Source organism: Vitis vinifera, chromosome 2, assembly GCF_030704535.1.
Source record: "Vitis vinifera cultivar Pinot Noir 40024 chromosome 2, ASM3070453v1".
NCBI classification, from domain to species: domain Eukaryota; kingdom Viridiplantae; phylum Streptophyta; class Magnoliopsida; order Vitales; family Vitaceae; genus Vitis; species Vitis vinifera.
The window spans coordinates 8,018,639-8,038,163 of NC_081806.1; the positions used below are offsets into that span (position 1 = coordinate 8,018,639).

Below are 19,525 nucleotides of genomic sequence, written 5' to 3' on the forward strand. Positions count from 1 at the left end.
AATAGTGTTGTGTTCTTGAACACAAACAGAGCCTCAACAATATGATAATTAACAATAATAAGATATTGGTGGAGAGCTAGAATTTCACTAATTTAACCAATGCACAATGGGCTCTGAATCCCCAAAGTTTCACCTACATACTTTAATTTAACCAGGTTCTTAAATAAATTTATCAGTAATTATACTGAACAGAAACATGAACATGGAAGGAGAGAACAGGGCAAAATTAGAATGAAGCAAAATAATATACATATAGAAAATACAAATTGCTCATCATCATTGTTGTTCAACTTTCTCTTTTTGTTTGTCATGTCTTTCCATCCTACATCACAAAATAATATACCATTTTTGTTTTTGCTTGCTTTTTCTCGTTTATTTTCTTCTTACATGCTTAAAAATCCAACAACTTGACTCTGCAAATTATCCAAACAGATTGAAGATTCTCTAACACTTCAAGTCTTGGAAGCAATACTTTGCAATGAACCATTCCAACTCATTTAGATTGTAGCCATCATGTCTATATTTCAAAGGCTTAGGGAGTAAATGTATGAATATTATGGTTACTGTAAGTTTGCTTCTTTTTTCTTATTTTTGTTGTTATTCAGTTGTTGACAACCATAAACTAAGGAGATAAAGGCATTGAACAATGGAATACTAATATGTCAAGCAATTATAAACCAGTCAAGTATATGGAGGTGCTTTCTACTTGAGGTGGGTTGCTTCCTCTAATATTTGTTTTAAAATAGTTAATTTATATTGCTTTTATATATTAGGACTTGGGAGCAAACTGAACTTGGATTTTGAGTATAAAATTCAAATCCACCATTTGGATTGATTAGATGATGAATCATGTTAGAAATTTAGATTGGCCAATGTGCATCTTTGAAACAAGAAATATACAAACATGAAATAAGGATTGGAAGAGTCCTTGTTGATTGCTAAGATTGCAGAGCAAGCTGATACCAAGGACCTAGAGAAGAAACGAGGGAGCAATCCTGAGATGAACTTGAAATTTAGATTATTAGCACTTTGAAAGAGTATAAAGTAGTTTCCTTCTAGATCTTTATTATGAAGGTTCAGGCCCTTAGAGGGGAGGTTTTCCAGCAGCACAAAAGGGGAGTTTTTCTCTGTAACAAACATATTTAGGAGGTCTAAGGAACACCGAAGTACCAGCACTTTTCATCATTGCAGAGATAAGAGGAAAGTAATGGGGGTGATCTATTAGGATTCCCTATGTACAAGATGATAATTCAAAACTGCCCGATTGCATCAGTTCTGCCATCAACTTTAACCAACTACATGTCAAGTTACAGCATAAATATAATTGTGTAAGAAACATGGGTACGTTTAAGGGCTAGAAAAAAAAAAAGGTTTAGATTAGCACTCATTCTCTACATGCCAAAACTGTTCTCTATTTCCATGGTATAGGGCAAACAAATAAAACTGGCCAAAGACAATGAATGAGGATAATATTAACATTTTTGCTCTAGGCTAATGCTAATACTAGGACCTTTTTGCCCTTCCTCGGGTCCAGAGGTCACTTCCCCACCCTTCTCTCCCATGCCCATCACTTGGTTCCTTCTATGCTCTCACCTAGGGGCTTGCCCTCTTCCCTCAAGCCCCATTTTTTCGAGTGTAGTCTTTGAAGGCTCAATATAGTACTCCTTACCCTCAATAAGGCTCTTTCACACTTCCCAGGACCCTCTTTCCTTAGCCTCAAGGGGAGTTAATAGCTTAATTTAAGTATGTTCAACAAAATAATTTAGTAATACTACTTAAAGTCAATATTTTTTCTGAATTCAAAATAATGTTTTGCTTTTATTTCAAAAAGACTTTTTATTAACCTATATTACAACCATTAGTTCCTTTTTTGAATATTTCTCTCTTATAACCTCATTGCTTAACATTAATAAAGGTAAATATGTAAAATTTAACAACTTATCCTTTGTTCTACTAAAGCCAATTTGCTCCCCTTGGAGTCCAATATACTAGAAGAGGGGGACTCGAGGCATAGCCCTAAAGGAGGGGTAGGGAGGGGCTCTGAGGAAGAAAGAGGTGAAGAGAAGGCTTGAAGAGAGTGACAAAGGCAAGGCCTCTACCAAGTGTCAAATACAGAGCTTACCTCCAAGGCAGTGGAAGTGTGGGGGCTGCAGGTACAAAAAGCAGCCCTCAACAGTACTAGAGGTGTTAGTTTGAAATAAGGAGAAGAGACATTGAATAATAGAACACTTGGTATAGCGGGTTTTCTTCACTTGAGCTAAGTTGATTCCTTTAATATTTGTTACTCATAAAAAAGTCAACTCAGATTGCTTTTTATTTATTAGAACTAGGAAAGAGCTTGATATGGATTTTTGAGTTTAAATTCAAACCAATCATTTGGATGGATTTGATGATGAACCATGTTAGATATTTAGATTTGCTGAAAACGCACATTTGAAACAATAAATGTATGAATATGGAGTAAGGATAAGAGTAGTGTGATTAGGCCTATGATGGGGCCAAGATTGTTGTAACTGAGGTGAAACCAAAGATACCAGATCCACTTCAACAATAGCTTGAAGAAAAGATAATAAAGAAAAGAGGAGAGAGTATCAAATCTCTCCACAAAACCACCAAAACTACATGTGAAAGGGATGTAAAAACATAATTCACTTAACAACTAAACAGACAGTCAACATAACTTAGAAAAAATTGAATGGATGGTAACTAGGCACACATGTAACCAACCGAAGTTATAAGGCCAGACCAGAAAGTAATGAACAATGCCAGATTGTCCGGGTTATCTACTCAATCCAGTAAGCATTCCCAATATCAGTCCTATAGTCAAGAATGCATCCCACAAATTTTCAACTAATGCATATTTCAATGTTAAGTTTGCTTCTCCATGTTACATATGAGCTCAATGAGAAATATGTATATATGACAACTGAAAAATATAATGTACAGAAGAAATAACAAGGTGAGGAAATTACCAGATTTCTTGGTTGCCTGGGAAACAGCTCCTCAATAAGGCATTCTGGAGGGTCTCCACATCCAGAAACCTCTCCATAAACCTCTAAACCTGACAAACCACTTCCTGATTGCTTAAAATACTCTTGCAAGCCATCGGATAAGAGGACCAAAAATTGACCTCTTATATAGAGTTTGTGGTGACAAAGAAAAGGGCAAACAGGACATGTAAGGTGCAGTGTCAATATACTCATTCTGAAACATATTAGGTAGCACAACAGTCCATTTGGGCTGCATCAATTTCAGATCAAATTGTCATGTAATAAGACCATATCCCTGAAAGGAAAAGCAATTGGACATAAAACTACAAGGGGTGGCTTTACACCAGAGAAGCAAGAAAGAGACGACTGTGTGCTCAGAAGATGGATTGTTGTGGATGCCAAACAGCAACGGATATATTGTACCTAGGCAGGATCAGAAAAGGAAACATGGAAAAAGAAACAGTCTATGCCATCCCCGAGATCCTCACCACCCCCGAACACCCAATTTTAAAAGAGAAATTGGGTTAGAGACAATTTTTCCAATTAACTTTTACATTTTCTGTATTGATAAACAACGTTTGAGACAAGATATTGGAGGGGTACGCCAGGCCCAGGCAGTAGTGCAACGCCAGGGCGACGCGCGAGGACTCCAATAGCAAGCTATTGTGGTGAGACCTCCCCCTAAAAAAATAAATTTAATATCATGTGGGACGATGTCCCACGTATCAGATATTAAACTGATAAGAACAGATACTACACTTGATCTTAGCCAAAAGGCCGAGAAAGGTATGCTTCTCAATGTCTCTTCGTCTTTATTTTATAACATGTCCTTTGCAGCTTCATCTCATACACAAGCAATGTGGGATTGTCGGTTCCGGCATGACTAAGCTAGAACTAGAAGCCTAGATAGAGACACACCAATAATTCAAATTAATTCCTATTAAGCATTCTTCGACTAATCCAACTTTAATGGACTGCTGGCTCTGGGCCCATCTCAGGACCCCAGACCCTGAAACCTTGACCGCTTCAGTCCATCTTATCAGTCACTGCCAACGTTACTTGGAGTCACTCAGCTCTTGTAACTTCTGCAGCTGATTCGGAATTAAGTTCAAATAATAGCTCAACAGATTTCACCATTGTCTTGGTAAGACTACTTCTCAATGCATTATCCAAAAAGGGAAAATTAAGAGCTCAATTCAAGATTGTAGCAGGTCCAATAATGGACACTTGATCTTTATAGCACTGAATCAGGAGTAAATTCACAACTAAATGCATCTAATATGATCAACACAGAAAAATAGAAAAAAATAATTGAAATTTTGTTGTAAAATTGAAAAAGAAAATGGTAAATATGATATCTTGTAGGATAAAAGTTTCTTTCAGAATTTGATATGATATTAACTTATTTTTATGTTTTTAAATATTTTTTAAAACTAGCTTTTATATGTAATTGTTTATTTTTAATTATTTTTTCATATTTATATAATTATTTTTTTAAATAATTCTTAAAAAATTAGTGAAAACAACTTAAAAATATTCTTTAATATGTTTTTTCTATTTTTTTAAAAATTTTCAAACACGATTTCTTATTTATTTACTCTAAAAGATAAAAAATTAGAAGATAAGTCATTCACAATATCTCACACCCAATTCAGCATTGTTGTCAAAAGGTATTCATTTGGGGATGAATACTTCTACTGGAAACACTGCCGTCCGGCATGGACAAATCATCATCATCTTCATCGAACATTTTTCTGCACTTGAGCTCTATTGACAAATTCAATTTACTTTTCTCTATACTCCACGTTAATGTAGCTGCCATTCTCCTTGGATTTCAATTGAACGATTCCATCATCTCTCTTTTCGGCCCATTGTACCCAACAGCAATTCTCCAGGTTACCTTCTACAGCCCCACCAAAAATTCCCCACACTCGCAAGTCCCATCTCGGAGGTTCCAACTAACCACTGAGCCAAACACTCCAAAAATCTCAATCTTACTCATGCCTTGATCTCACCATTCAATCTACATTCCTCTGCCACCAAACCCCACAAACCTTTCCCCTCACAACCCACAGACTAGACGGGCTTTGCCATTTCCAATAACTTCCTCCAAGAAAACTGGTAAAAACTAATTCCATAATAACAGAACAAACCTCAACTACGGCATCCACTACAATGAAGAAACCCAACTCTCAAATACGGCCATCCTTCTATGGTCTTGTCTTACACCATTCATTAACATTAGTCTCAGAAAACCAAACATAAAACTAGAAGTTGGAGGGGTGCGCCGGGCCCAAGCAGTAGTGCAACGCAAGGGCGACGCTCAAGGACCCCAATAGCAAGCTATTGTGATGGGCCCTTCCCCTAAAAAAATTAATTTAATATCATGTGGGACGATGTCCCACGTATCAGATATTAAACTGATAAGAACAGATACTACACTTGATCTTAGCCAAAAGGCCGAGAAAGGTATGCTTAGATCCGTCTCTTCATCTTCTTTTTATATCATGTGGCTTGCAACTTCATCTCATATAGTAGCGATGTGGGATTGTCAGTTCCGACATGTGTAATATGGAGCTGAACGGAATAGAAGCCACATTGAACATCGAAAGTTCCATTTATTTGATAAAGAAAACATATAGATATATGCATTTCAGCATGTAACGTTTTTGTGGCACGGTGTTGCTTACCAAAGTCATAAAAGAAGCATCATATCCGCTACATTTCAAGTCGAAAAATATGATTTTTATTCCCACGTGATTAAAAAAAAAAAAAAAAAAAGGCATAAATTACGGTCTAGGACCAAATTTGGGAAATAAAACTAGCATTGGTATAAGATCAAAGCATCAAACTCTTTTTCATTTTTTTTTTAATTTGTATATTTTTTTTGGAATATAAAACAATATTACCTGTTGAAAAAAATAAAATAAAATGTTTTGAGAACATATTTTAATTGTTTTCACTTGTTTTTAAAATATATATATTTTTTTTAAAAAAGAACAAATATGAAAAATAATTAAAAATAAAGTATTAAATATAAAATTTATTTAAAAAAAATATTTGGGAATATAGAAAATATCTCGAAAATATTTTAAGTTCTCTAATAGAGATTTATTCTAGAAAACAATATAAAACTATTTTTTAAAAACAATTCGTAAAAACTATTTTTTTAACCGTTTTTGAAAACATTTCCAAACAGTCCCTAAAGGTTTTATCAATATTTTAATATCCAAATCAAATTGTTTGGTTTGATCCATTGTACTAAACAAATGTCTAATTCAAATTTCCTTTTATGATTTTTATGGAAAGGAGTGACAATTTATGTTGGTAAGTCATGTTCGTGTTATGTCAAAGTTCAAACATTCTATTAAATATGTCGATTCAAACATAACACGAATAATAATCAGCTTAAAAATATAAATCAAAATACGACTTAACTATTAAACAAGTAACAATATATATAACTCAATTAATTGTCAAATTCTTTTATTTAATAATCAAGCCAAACTAAATCATATATAAGTTTATATAATTAAAATCTCGATCAGATATATTTATTATTCAATCGACTTATCTATCTAAAAGTGAATTTAAAATGAGTCAAATGTAAGTTAAATAATTTAGAATTATAATTAGGCTAATCAATACGGTTATTAAATGGATCAATTCGAGCGAAATTCGTGTTATGTAGTTTAACTCAAAAACTACTTATTTCTTAAACATGTTATGCACATGAATTTGACTCAAACACGATTTACTCAATCCAAAATGGGTTATACCACAATTGACAAATTATATTAAATTTTATCACCTTGAATTATGAGTCAATCCTATGTAGACAGCTTCATGGGAAATGTGGGTTTTGATTCACTAATTTAAAAAAAAAATGAACTCCAATTTTTATAAATTAATTTTATCTTTATCTATTTAAAAATAGTTTTTTCTTAATTTAGATTATTATTTCATAAAATACCTTTTTACTTGATAATATTAAATAAAGTTAAAAAAAATCAGTTTAATATGATAAAATATCTTACAAATAAATATATTATAAACTATTATACAATATAAAATATAAATCATTGTGAAAAAATTCTTGAGGATCTTCAAATAAATAAAATCTCTCTAATTCCTAATATTTTAAAATTTTCTAATACATGTCTAAAATATCCATGTATCACCAAGAGAATTTATAATAAATAGTGAAAATGTAAATTTTCATTAAAGGTGACTTAAAGTTTTTCCGTAGTCTCAATTTTTTTTTTCTAAACTTTTAAATAGAATTTAAAATTAAAATTAAATAGTGTTTAACAGTATTAAACATTAAAAAGTAAAAAAAAAAATCCAATAGGTTTACTTTAATTATAGTGATTTACTTTTAACATTAAAAAAATCAAATATTTTAACTTTTTATATTCAATAAAAAAATTTAAGAAATAATTAATAAACCAACAAAAAGTCAAAAAAACAAAAAAGTAATAAATCAACAAAAAGTTAAAAAGCAAATTATATGAAATCTTAAAACAAGTTGCTTTCAATAAAAAGTTAAAAAAAAAAACAAACATCACATTAATCTTGAGCAAGATGATCAAATTATAAAACTTTTGGATGGTGAATATGTAGAAAGGCATTACAAAGATTATGGTATTTAAGTAATGTTCCACAGATGTTTAGAATAAATATAATGGAAAAAAATAAGTTAAATGAGTTTTAAGAAACATATAAATATAATTTATTGACTTTAAATTTTTTTTTCCTTCATTTTTTTTTCTTCATACTATTTTCCCTTGCATTTTCTCTCAAATTTTTTGGAACGAAACATAGCATTAAGGAAAATAAATTTCTTAGTTATACATTCAAGGTTATCAACAATAACTTAAAAAAATTGTAAAGAATACAAGACCAATGATAATATCATTATAGGATCCATTCTCCCTTCAAAAGTTAAAATAGATAAAAATGATAATGAAAAAATAATAAGAGCATCACCTTTTAAGACTAATTTGATATTTGCTTTTTTATTAAATAGAAAAAGTCAAAATATTTGATTTTTTAACTTTTTCTATTTAGTTAAAAGTAATTTATTGATGTCAACTAACGTAACTGAAATAAACTTATTATCAAAAGGTTCGGTTTAATTGTGTTAGTTAATATTAACATGTTATTTTTAACTGATTAGAAAAAATCAAATATTTTGATTTTTTTCGATTCAACCAAAAAATAAACATCACCTAAGACTAATGATAAAGGAATTGCTAGTGCTACATACATTAAAAAAAAAATTATGGAATGAAATAATTATACTAATATGTTTCTTAAGACTTTAAGAGATAAGTCAAAAGAGTGAAAGAAGTTATCCAAAATCAAAGCATATTGGTTATGTTCGGTTTTCAAAAACTACTAATGAAAAATGATATTAAAAAAATAATTTTCTTATATTTGTTTATTATTTGAAAAAAATAAATCAAATATAATTAAAATTAATTAGCAACTTATAAATTTTAAAATTATTTAAACTTTATATAAAAGGGTTAAAATAAGTGAATTTGAAATGAGATATAGAAATAATTTACTAATTTAAGTTTTTTTCTTTTATTATTTCTTTCTTCTATTTTTTCTTTTTATCTTCTTTTCATCATACTTTTGGAGAACCAAACATAGTTGTTAAGTAAACTTTTATTAAAAATGATTATAAGCCTTTATTTAAATCCTCTAAGTTTCCTTAAAAATTTTAATTAGTTCATCAACTTCATCTTTTGAGCCGATGTCTTCACATTTTATATTTGTAATATCATACTTCTATCACGATTGAAACATGACCAATGAACATGTTTGATTCACTAATCGGTCCAATTTTGAAAACATTGAATTTTCACGTGTATTTGCTAAATTTTTCAAGGGGGTTTGATATATTCTTTAAATTATATTCTCTAGACGGGTACATGAAACGGGATCGCCTCATCTAGGTCGTTGCCTGGCCCTAAAGAAGAACCCGCACATAATTGGGCCCATAATCACCGATTCAAAGTTGAAACCAAACCCTTCAACAAAGCCCAGCCTAAAATCAAGCAACAATCTGCCCAACCCAACCTCACAACCCAACCCATATCCTTTCCCCCTTAGCCTCTCACCTGCATTCTTTGGGCTCTAGTTTTGAGAAAATAACCATTCAAAATGTTTTAAAATTTTTATTTACTATCGGAAGACTAAAACACTATCCTTTTTTCAACACAGAAAATATCTCTACTTTTTTTAAATAACCCATTAATATTCTCTAAATAAATAAATATTTATTTATTGATAAATTAATAAATAATATATTAATTTATCAATAGCTAATAATTAATTAGCCCTCCTTTTAGGAGCTTATTTAATCTACCTTGGGTTATGTTAAAAAAAGTCAAACAACAATGTTTTGGGTTGGGTTTTAATCTTCCACCTTGCTCCACACGCTTTACGTCTCCAAGACTCAAACAACAATCGAATCTATGCCTTGGGGCGAAGGGTACATGGAGAAAACAGGTAGGAAAGCCAGAAACAGAACCAAAAGCCAAGAAGTTACTCAGAATGGGGTGCAAGGCTCTGTGTCTGAATGCCCTTCCAGGGCTGTTTGTGAGTGCCATTGTTGGCCTATCCTTGTATGGGTTTCCCGGAGGTCTGGAGGGAGAAAAGAAAGACCCATTTGGGGGGGCATTAGGTAAAGTGCATATTGTCTTTGTTCTCTATAGTTTCAATACCAGTGAGGAGCTTGGCTGTCATTAATTTACCATAATAGTCAACCTCGTTTTTGCAACATGGTGGTGCTCTCTACTAATACATGAATTTCAACTGTGAATGTGCAGTACAAGTACAACTACCTGGAAATATTGGAAGAAGCATTCACTATGGTTTTATTACTTCAGGGGTGAAATCTCCCAGTTCTTTCATTTCCAAGTGTATGCAGTTCAGATTCTCAAGGCCTCTACACTCTGCATCTTCTACAGTGTCTAAGTTGCAATTTTGGGTGGGCTTTACCCGATCAATCACCTTTTTGGATTCACCAATTTAGTAATCCAATTTCCAGAGAAATTTCATAGCCCAAGCAATCAGCATGAGCTATTCAATGATTGCAGAACAACAGAGAGCCCATTCCCACACTCTTAGTTGTTTTCTTTCTTTGTTTATATGGTAAAGAAATCTTTATAGTAAAGATGACCCCTCAATAAAATTATTGAAGTGATGATGATGATGATGATGATGATGATGAAAGGTCAATATCTCAAAGGAGTTTACAGTGGACTCTGTTGAATAACCTTCCACACAAAACAGAAGCAATATTGTTAAATTCCCAAAATCAACATCCATATCTCAACTCCAAAGAAATAAGAAAAAATATTTTTTGGCAGTTAATATCTTAAACGAAGCAAAAGGGTCTCCAACAATAATGACAACATAAATATGAAAAAGAAAATAATCGAGCAATAGAGCTTAAAGCTTAGTGCAATTCGTCATCATATATCATTTCTTGAATCGGGTTTTGATCATTTTATCTTAAAACCAATTGTGATTCAATAAGAGTAAATGGTAATGGCAACCAAGATTTGAGAGACCTACAAAATGATGTTGATGTTGATAACAAAAACAATGGCTACCTCGTAAGTAAATTCTTTACAAAATGATATCTCGTTTGTAACTTTATAAGGTTAATGATGTTTTATTCACAAATTTAAATCTTCATCATATTGCAATTCAGAAGAGTTTACAAATATCAAGGCTATGTGGTTCTCGGAAAATGTGAAGAACAATATAAAAAGAAAAAAATAAAAAATAACGAAAAATAAAAAATAGATTCAAAGTCCATAAATTATTATTTTTTATATTATTTCAAACTCATTTTACTTATTTTATTTTTTTAATATAAATACTAAATAATTTAAAAATATTTTTGATTATATTTTATTTTTTGATATTTTTAATAATACAACCCCAAGAAAATCATTTTCCAATACTTTTCAAGAATCAAATATAACACAAAAAAAAAATGAAAATGTTTTATTGAAAATTGTTAGAAAAGATCTTTTTTGAGTAAATTGGAAAGTAGTTTGGAAGAAAATATTATTGGAAGGAGATTTCCTATTATAAAGGAAACATTCTGTTAGGAATAAACATTTTTGAAGATTATACAATTAATTTTTCATATAGAATGTTCCTATATAATTAGGAAAAAATATAGAAAGAGATTTTGATAAATAAAAAAAAAGTGAGACTCTTTTTTTTTTTTTTGTAATTGAAACTTTATGTTGGTAAATCATTGTGTGTTTTGTGCATTTTTATTTTCATTCTTCTATTCTTTTCTAGCTATTATTATTTTTTTGTCGTGGTTTTTCACAATAAAATTTATAGTTATGTTTATCGCACTTTAAGTAAAATTAGGTAAAACAATTCTTCATTACAAGTTATTAGAAAATTTGACTAATCCAACATAAGGTAATCATCCTAGAGGGTGGGTGAATAGAGTGATTGTCTTTTTTCACAAATTTAAATTGTGTGAATGCAAAAGACATATGCAAATATATAAAAAATATATATATAAAAACAATTGCATATAAAGTAAAAGAGTAGGAAAATGATAATGCAAACACAAGATTTTTATAGTAGTTCGACACAACCCGACCTACGTCTACTCTTCTCTAGCTTCAATCCAAAACTTGATATTTCACTAATTCAAGGTTTCTAATCCAAACCTTTAAGCAATACAATTAGATTGTGATTCTAATCAATCCTTTTGGACTTTTGACTCCAAGCACCCTTTACAACTCTTAAGAGATATCTCACTTTTGAACAACCCCTCAAGTAATACCTACACTTGAAAATCCCTAAGTGATACATCACACTTAGATTTTTCCTCTCAAATATTTATAAATAAGGATAAGAAATATGCTTACAAAAACCAAATATAAAACTTTAAATTCAAATGTATAAGAAAAACTATGATTTACTGGTGCACTAATGATATGCAAGTTCTACAATAAGGTGCACTAAAAAAATACTCTCCTAAAGCTCAAATATATTCAAGAAAAGTTTAAGAAGGTTACGCTCTCAAAACAATGAAGATTGTAGCATTTTTATAGAGAAAAAAAACCAAACAAGTCATTGAGAGTTCATCCAATTGAGTTCCCGTTTGAATGGTTCACTAGTCGTTAGCATTTAATGCATGACATGTGACCATTGGACCTTAACCACCCCTCGACAAGTTGAATAAATGTTCTGGAAAAGAGAGAAGGTTTTTGCATCTCTTGATTGGTTGAGTTAAACAGGTTGACCGGTTCCTGATCTAGTTCAATCGATTGAGTTGTTTTTTATTCAACAACCATTTTTTTCAACTTAAAACTTTTTAAATAAGTTTGGAAAGCATTTGACACAAGATTTTAATTAAAAACATGAAATTATCTAATTTAAAATAAAATAACTTTTAGATGATTTTGGTGCATAAATAAATAATATAATGCATGAAAAAGCTAGTGTACCAACAACCTTACAAAGATATCCCATGAAGTTTAAGTCTTGAAAAACACTTCTCTTTGAAGTTTTCTTTTTCTCATTGATTTTCTTTTGGCTTGATTTTGTCTTTATAATTACCACTTTGGAAATCTTCTTGCCTAATCACACTTTAAATATAATCATTAGTTTCAAATCTTATTTTATTATTATCAAAATTAAGATTAATAAAACTTTAGTTTCACAGTAATTCAATTTATGATGTCATTTTGAATTTGAGTAAATGAATCTTAAATTTCTAAGATTTTTCAATATTCAATTGATGAGTATGAAAAACCATCAAATCTCAAAGTTTTGTAAGGTTGTAATAAAAAAATCATTAATTCAAAAATTAATTTGGCTTATTATAAAATATACTTTTATTCATTCAAAAAGTAATTTCATCTATTATAAAATATCTTATCTTATTATTAAAATCCACAAAATAACTCCCATGTAGACTCCCTTTACAAATGCATCCATTTAACTTTTAAAGATTCTATTTAACGTGGGAGACCAAATCAACCTTTGCCAGAAAAGACTCACAATAACAATTAGGCAAGGTATAATAGGGGATTTTTGAAAGAAAAAAATACACCAATTGTAAAAAATGTTTTCAAATCTACGAGTTCAAAAAATAATTACAAAATTCAATACAAATTATCTTTTTAAAAGATAATTTTTAATTGAATTTTTAAAAATATTCATAATTTTAAAAATATTTTTAAAAGTTTTATGTTTTAATAAATATTTTTTAAAATTTTTGTATATATATGTATTTTTTTCAAAATCCCATATTTTAGGAACATGAAAGCATTAAAATAATGGTAATAGATGAAATATGGGATTAAATTAAGTTTAATTGACGAGCAAGGCTTAATAATTCTACCCTTTCCATCGTTTATAAAGGCGTGTTGAATTGTTCTCCAAGGCTGGTTGATTATTATTGATCCGCCTTCTTCCACACGTCAAGACTGTACAGAATTCGACCAATTTCATCCTCCATCTCCTCAATAAATGCCAACAATCTCAACCGTAGGATCTCAGACCTACTTCATGTGGGGCATGTTTGGCATATTACTCAGGTATGAACCATCACATAATTTCCAATACCCACAAGACCATACCGCTAATACGGTGTGGAACAGGTCCTGGTAAGGGAAAAATTTGAGAGAATTCAAAGACGTAGCTGGATAGGGGTGTGGTGCAAGACTCGGGGAGTTGACTGGGAGTTTGATATCCAATTCTCAGGACCTATAAATAGGAGTGTATGTAGGGGCTTTTCATCATACCTGTTTGGAAAGCCAGAGAGAGAAGGAAAAGATGGAACAAAAAGAGTGCCAGAAGCCATTCAAGATGGAGCTCAAGGCTATGTGCTTCTATGCTTTTCTAGTGCTGTTTGTGGGTGTGATTGTAGGCTTATGCTTGTGTGGGTTTTCAGGAGCTTTGGAGGGAGAAATGAGAGACACATTCAGTAAGTGTCAGCAGGGAGCTTGGTTGCTATCAACTTTGTCTTCATTCTAAATAATGTTAATTACTGCCATAACCCACATTTTTTGTCATATAATATTAGTGGCTTGTACTGATACACTCTCTGAATGCAAATTTGCAGTACAACTACATGGGAACATGGCAAGAAACATCCGCAATGGCTTCATCACCTTCACGATCAAATCTCTCCATTTCTTCATTTCCAAGTTTCTGCAGTTCAGATTCTCGGCGCCACTGCATTCTGCGCCATGTACCACCTCTAGGCTGCTATTTTGGGTGGGATTTACTCGATCAATCGGTTCTATGGACTCCCCAATTTCCTAGTCCATAAAATGCAAGAAAATCTTCATAGCCCCAGGCCTCTCACCATGTCTTAACCTATTCTGGGTAGCATTTACCCAATCACCATGTCTCATGTTGCAGCAATTTTTAGCAACAGAAGAGTCAATTCCCAGTATTCATATTCAGTCACTGTAGAATAAATAAATAAATAAATTTACTTGGGCATTCCCTGGCTAATGTGTTTAGGTAGCTGTCCACGCTCAAATTTTCCCATTGTTCTTCATGTTTGTTATTTTTATACATATGGTTCAAACTTCAAAGAACTGCTAGATGTAACCACAATCAGATGTCAATCGATATGAAGATCTAGAGAGACTACTGCCAATCTTGTGGGATAAAAGTTTCTTTCAGAACTTGAAATGTTATTAATTTATTTTTATGTGTTTAAATATTTTTTAAAACTAACTTTTATATGTAATGGTTTATTTTAAATTATTTTTTTATATTTATATAATTATTTTTAAAATAATTCTTAAAAAAGAAATGAAAACAACTCAAAAATATTTTTTAATCTGTTTTTTTCTATTTTTTAATTGTCAAAATAAAAAAAAAATTAGAAGATATGTGTTCACAATATCTCACACCCAGTTCAGCATTGCTGTCAAAAGGTATTCATTTGGAGGATGAATACTTCTACTGGAAACACTGCCGTCCAGCATGGACACATCATCATCTTCATCGAACATTTTTCTGCACTTTAATGTAGCTGTCATTCTCCTTGGATTTCAATTGAACGATTCCATCATCTCTCTTTTCGGCCCATTCCACCCAACAGCAATTCTCCAGGTTACTTCTTCAGCCTCACCAAAAATTCCTACCACAATCTTCCTCCCCATTCCCCACACTCTCGAGTCCCATCTCAGAGGTTCCAACTAACTGCTGAGCCAAACACTCCAAAAATCTCAATGTTACTCATGCCTTGATCTCACCATTCAATCTACATTCCTCTGCCACCAAACCCCACAAACCTTTCCCCTCACAACCCACAGACTAGACGGGCTTTGCCATTTCCAATAACTTCATGAAAACTGGTAAAAACTAATTCCATAATATAACAGAACAAACCTCAAATACGGCATCCACTACAATCTAGAAACCCAATTATCAAATTCGACCATCCTTCTATGGTCTTCTCTTGCACCATTCACTTACAGTACCGTTAGTCTCAGAAAACCAAACTTAGAACTAGAAGTTGGAGGGGTGCGCCGGGCCCAAGCAGTAGTGCAACGCAAGGGCGACGCTCAAGGACCCCAATAGCTAGCTATTGTGATGGGCCCTTCCCCTAAAAAAATAAATTTAATATCATGTGGGACGATGTCCCACGTATCAGATATTAAACTGATAAGAACAGATACTACACTTGATCTTAGCCAAAAGGCCGAGAAAGGTATGCTTTTCATCGTCTCTTCATCTTCATTTTATATCATGTGGTTTGCAACATCATCTCATAAACTAGCGATGTGGGATTGTCAGTTCCGACATGTGTAATATGGAGTTGAACAGAATAGAAGCCACATTGAACATGTAAAGTTCCATTTATTCGATAAAGAAAAGGATTTTTGATAAGAGTATGACAGTTTTTAAAAATAATGCCTAAATTATCGTGGTAAAAAAAATAATTCCAAATCTACGTAGTTTTGAATAGCGAGAAGAGAAAAGAAATTTGTAAGTGAGAAATCGTCTCTTGAAGAGACGATTTTCACAAAAAAAAAAAAAGTGAGAAATCGTCTCTTAAAGAGACGATTTCCACACAAAAATAAATAAATTCTCACTTTAAAATTTAAAAAAAAACACCTAAGTGGGACACAAAAAAATAATAATAATAATTCTCACTTTAAAAAAAAAACTAAGTTTAAGAGACGATTTCCACACCAAAAAATCACTTTAAAATTAAAAAAAAAAAAAAAAAAACTTTAAAAATCCATTTTTCTATTCCATATTATACTTATACAATAATACAATTATTAAAAATATATATTATAAAATTATTTAATTTAATTTAATTTAATATAAGATAAATAATATTTATCTTATATTAAATTTTGTATACTATTTATAAATTAAATTTAATAAATAAAATTAATTAATTTTATAATATATATTTTTAATAATTGTATTATTGTATAAGTATAATATGGAATAGAAAAATGGATTTTTAAAGTTTTTTTTTTTTGAAAATCGTTTTTGACGTTTTTGGTTTTTTATTTTTTATTTAATAAATTAATAACAATTTTTAAACTCAATTTTCACATAAAATTGATAATAGTTTTTTTTAATTCCAAAGTGAAAGAAAAAAACAATATATAAATATTATTGATCTTATATTAAATTTAGTATATTATTTATAAATTAAATTTAGTAAATAAAATTAATTAATTTTATAATATATATTTATAATAATCGAATTATTGTATAAATAGAATAAAGAATGAAAAAAAAATTTAAAGGTTTTGTTTTTTGTTTGTTTTTTTTTTTTTTTTAAGTGAGAATTTCTCACTTTTAGCTTTTGTTGGGGAGGGTGAAAGAGACGATTTCCCACATGGTTTTTTTTTTTTTTAAAAATAAAATTAAAGTGAGAATTTCTTTTTATTTTTGTGAGGAAATAGTCTCTTTAAGAGACGATTTCCCACTTAGATGTTTTTTTTTTTAATTTTAAAGTGAGAATTTTTTTGTGTGTGTATGGAAATCGTCTCTTTAAGAGACGATTTCCCACTTCGGTGTTTTTTTTTTTTTTTTTTTTACAATATTACTTCTTTTTTTTAAATGGGAAATCGTCTCTTGAAGAGACGATTTCCCTTAGGGATTTTTTTTTATGGGAAATTTACCTTTGAATATATATATTTTTAATTTAGTTTGGATTTCCATTTTTTGTAATATTAATTTTTTCTTTTAATTTGGGATTTTTTTAAAAAAATTTATTTTTTAATATTATTTTTTTTAATGAAGAGACGATTTCCCTTTTGATTTTTTTTTCCTTTGAATTTTTTTTTTGAAATTAGTTTGGATTTCCAATTTTTTGTAATATTAATTTTTTTTAAAAATGGGAAATCGTCTCTTGATAAGACGATTTCCTTTTTGAATTTTTGGTTTTTTTTTAAATGGGAAAATCGTCTTTTCAAGAGACGATTTCCCTTTGAATTTTTTTTTTAAAAAATTAGTTTGGATTTTCAATTTTTTTTAAATTTATTTTTTGTAATATTAATTTTTTTTAATGGGAAATCGTCTCTTGAAGAGACGATTTCCCTTTTGATTTTTTTTATTTCCATTTTTTATTTTTTTTAAAATCATCTTTTCAAAAGACGATTTTGCTTTAAAAAAAATTTATCCGCAGATCCTCTCTCCTACCTGGCAAAAACTACCATACATTTGGAATAACTTTTCTCCTACGATAATTTAAGAATAATTTTTTTAAATCACCGTACTCTTGTGAAAAGTCCATAAAGAAAACATATAGATATATGCATTTCAGCATGTAACGTTTTTTTGGCACGGTGTTGCATACCAAAGTCATAAAAGAAGCATCATATTCGTTACATTTCAAGTCAAAAAATATGATTTTTATTCCACATGAAAAAAAAAAAAAGGATAAATTACAATCGAGGACCAATTTGGGAAATGAAACTAACATTGGTATAAGATCAAAGCATAAACTCTTTTTCATTTTTTTTAATTTGTATATTTTTTTGGAATATAAAACAATATTACTTTTATAAAAAAATAAAATAAAATAGGAGATTTTGTATCATTATGGTAACTTATGGATAATCATCCATAAATATCTTTTGTAACTCCTTATAAAAAGAAAAAACCCCTAATGAAATTCAATAGAATTTTCTGTGCATTCTATTATCTCTCTTTCTTGCTTTCTTTCTTTTCTCACTTTGTTTTATAATATGTTATCAACATGAATAATCTCTACAAAATAAAGAGAAATATTTTTCTTTATTCAGAGAAATAGAAAGACGTTCTTCCCTTCAAAGAAATAGAAAGATCTTCTCCCTTCTTTCTCACAAAAAGGTATGTGAAAAACTTATATCATGATTTTCTACTTTATCATCCTTTGACTATCTATTTCCACTTATTTTATTTAAATACATAAATATGTACAATCCCTATAATAAGAAGTTATGAGATGAATTATAAATTATATGATAAATTCATAACCAGAAGTTATGAAAAATATGTACAACCCCTATAACTAGAAGTTATGGGATAAATTATAAATTATAGGGTAAATTCATAACCAAAAGTTATAAAAAATTTGTACAACCCCTATAACTAGAAGTTATGAAAAATATGTACAATCCATATAACCAAAAGTTATGGAATAAATTATAATATATATTATACACAGGAGAAAAATATAATAACCTCGAATTTATCAATTATATATATATATATATATATATATATATATATTTTCATAGCTTCAAGCTATGATTATTTTATCAAAACAAAAATGTGCAAATTAATACATAACTTCATGTTATGAATTATTTTATGTAAATTTATGCATAGTTTCAAGTTATGAACTTTCATTATGTAGATTTGTACATAACTTCAAGCTATGAACATTTATTTATTTATTTATTTTATAGCTTTTAGCTATATAATATTGTTTGGTATAACTTTTCCAATTATACCGTATAATTAAAAATAAATAATTATGGATCATATACATAACTTCTGGTCATGCATTTGTAACTATATAATTTTTTCCATAACTTTTGGTTATATGGATTGCACATATTTTTTATAACTTCTGGTTATGAATTCACCTTATAATTTATAATTTATCCTATAACTTCTTGTTATAGAGATTGTGCATATTTTTCATAACTTTTGATTATGAATTCACCTTATAATTTACAATTTATCCTATGACTTCTGGTTATAGTGATTGTATATATTTTTCATAATTTCTTGTTATGAATTTACCCTATAATTTATAATTTATATCATAACTTCTAGTTATAGGGATTGTACATATTTTTTATAACTTCTGGTTATGAATTTACCATATAATTTATAATTTATCTCATAACTTCTGGTTATAGGGATTGTACATATTTATGTATTCAAATAAAATAAATGAAAATAGAGAGTCAAAGGGTGATAAAATAGAAAATCATGATATAAGTTTACCACATACCTTTTTGTGAGAAAGAAGATAAAAGATCTTTCTA

The 19,525-nt window shown here is 29.7% G+C and overlaps 1 protein-coding gene and 3 non-coding genes across 4 annotated transcripts; 1 reads left to right on the top strand and 3 right to left on the bottom strand.

The window, feature by feature from the left end:
* Positions 1–3,584: 3,584 nt before the first annotated feature.
* LOC132253346 (U2 spliceosomal RNA) lies at positions 3,585–3,780 on the bottom strand. Its single transcript, XR_009465204.1, has one exon. It is a non-coding gene; the product is annotated as a U2 spliceosomal RNA (small nuclear RNA).
* Positions 3,781–5,267: 1,487 nt separating this feature from the next.
* LOC132253349 (U2 spliceosomal RNA) lies at positions 5,268–5,463 on the bottom strand. The gene has a single exon (XR_009465206.1). It is a non-coding gene; the product is annotated as a U2 spliceosomal RNA (small nuclear RNA).
* Positions 5,464–13,777: 8,314 nt separating this feature from the next.
* On the top strand, positions 13,778–14,712 carry LOC132254855 (uncharacterized). The gene is made up of 2 exons (XM_059741508.1): positions 13,778–13,980; positions 14,119–14,712. Exons 1-2 carry the CDS (start codon positions 13,830–13,832, stop codon positions 14,319–14,321), a joined length of 354 nt encoding a protein of 117 aa, XP_059597491.1. The 5' UTR covers positions 13,778–13,829; the 3' UTR covers positions 14,322–14,712.
* An 822-nt stretch (positions 14,713–15,534) lies between these two features.
* Positions 15,535–15,730, bottom strand: LOC132253359 (U2 spliceosomal RNA). The gene has a single exon (XR_009465210.1). It is a non-coding gene; the product is annotated as a U2 spliceosomal RNA (small nuclear RNA).
* Positions 15,731–19,525: the final 3,795 nt, after the last annotated feature.

What these genes read in the sequence shown, in the direction of transcription:
- LOC132254855 (XM_059741508.1), top strand. Translation starts at nt 13,830, where the DNA reads ATGGAACAAAAAGAGTGCCAGAAGCCATTCAAGATGGAGCTCAAGGCT. An exon ending in AGAAATGAGAGACACATTCA is followed by an intron (nt 13,981 to 14,118) that starts GTAAGTGTCAGC and finishes GCAAATTTGCAG; the next exon opens with TACAACTACATGGGAACATG.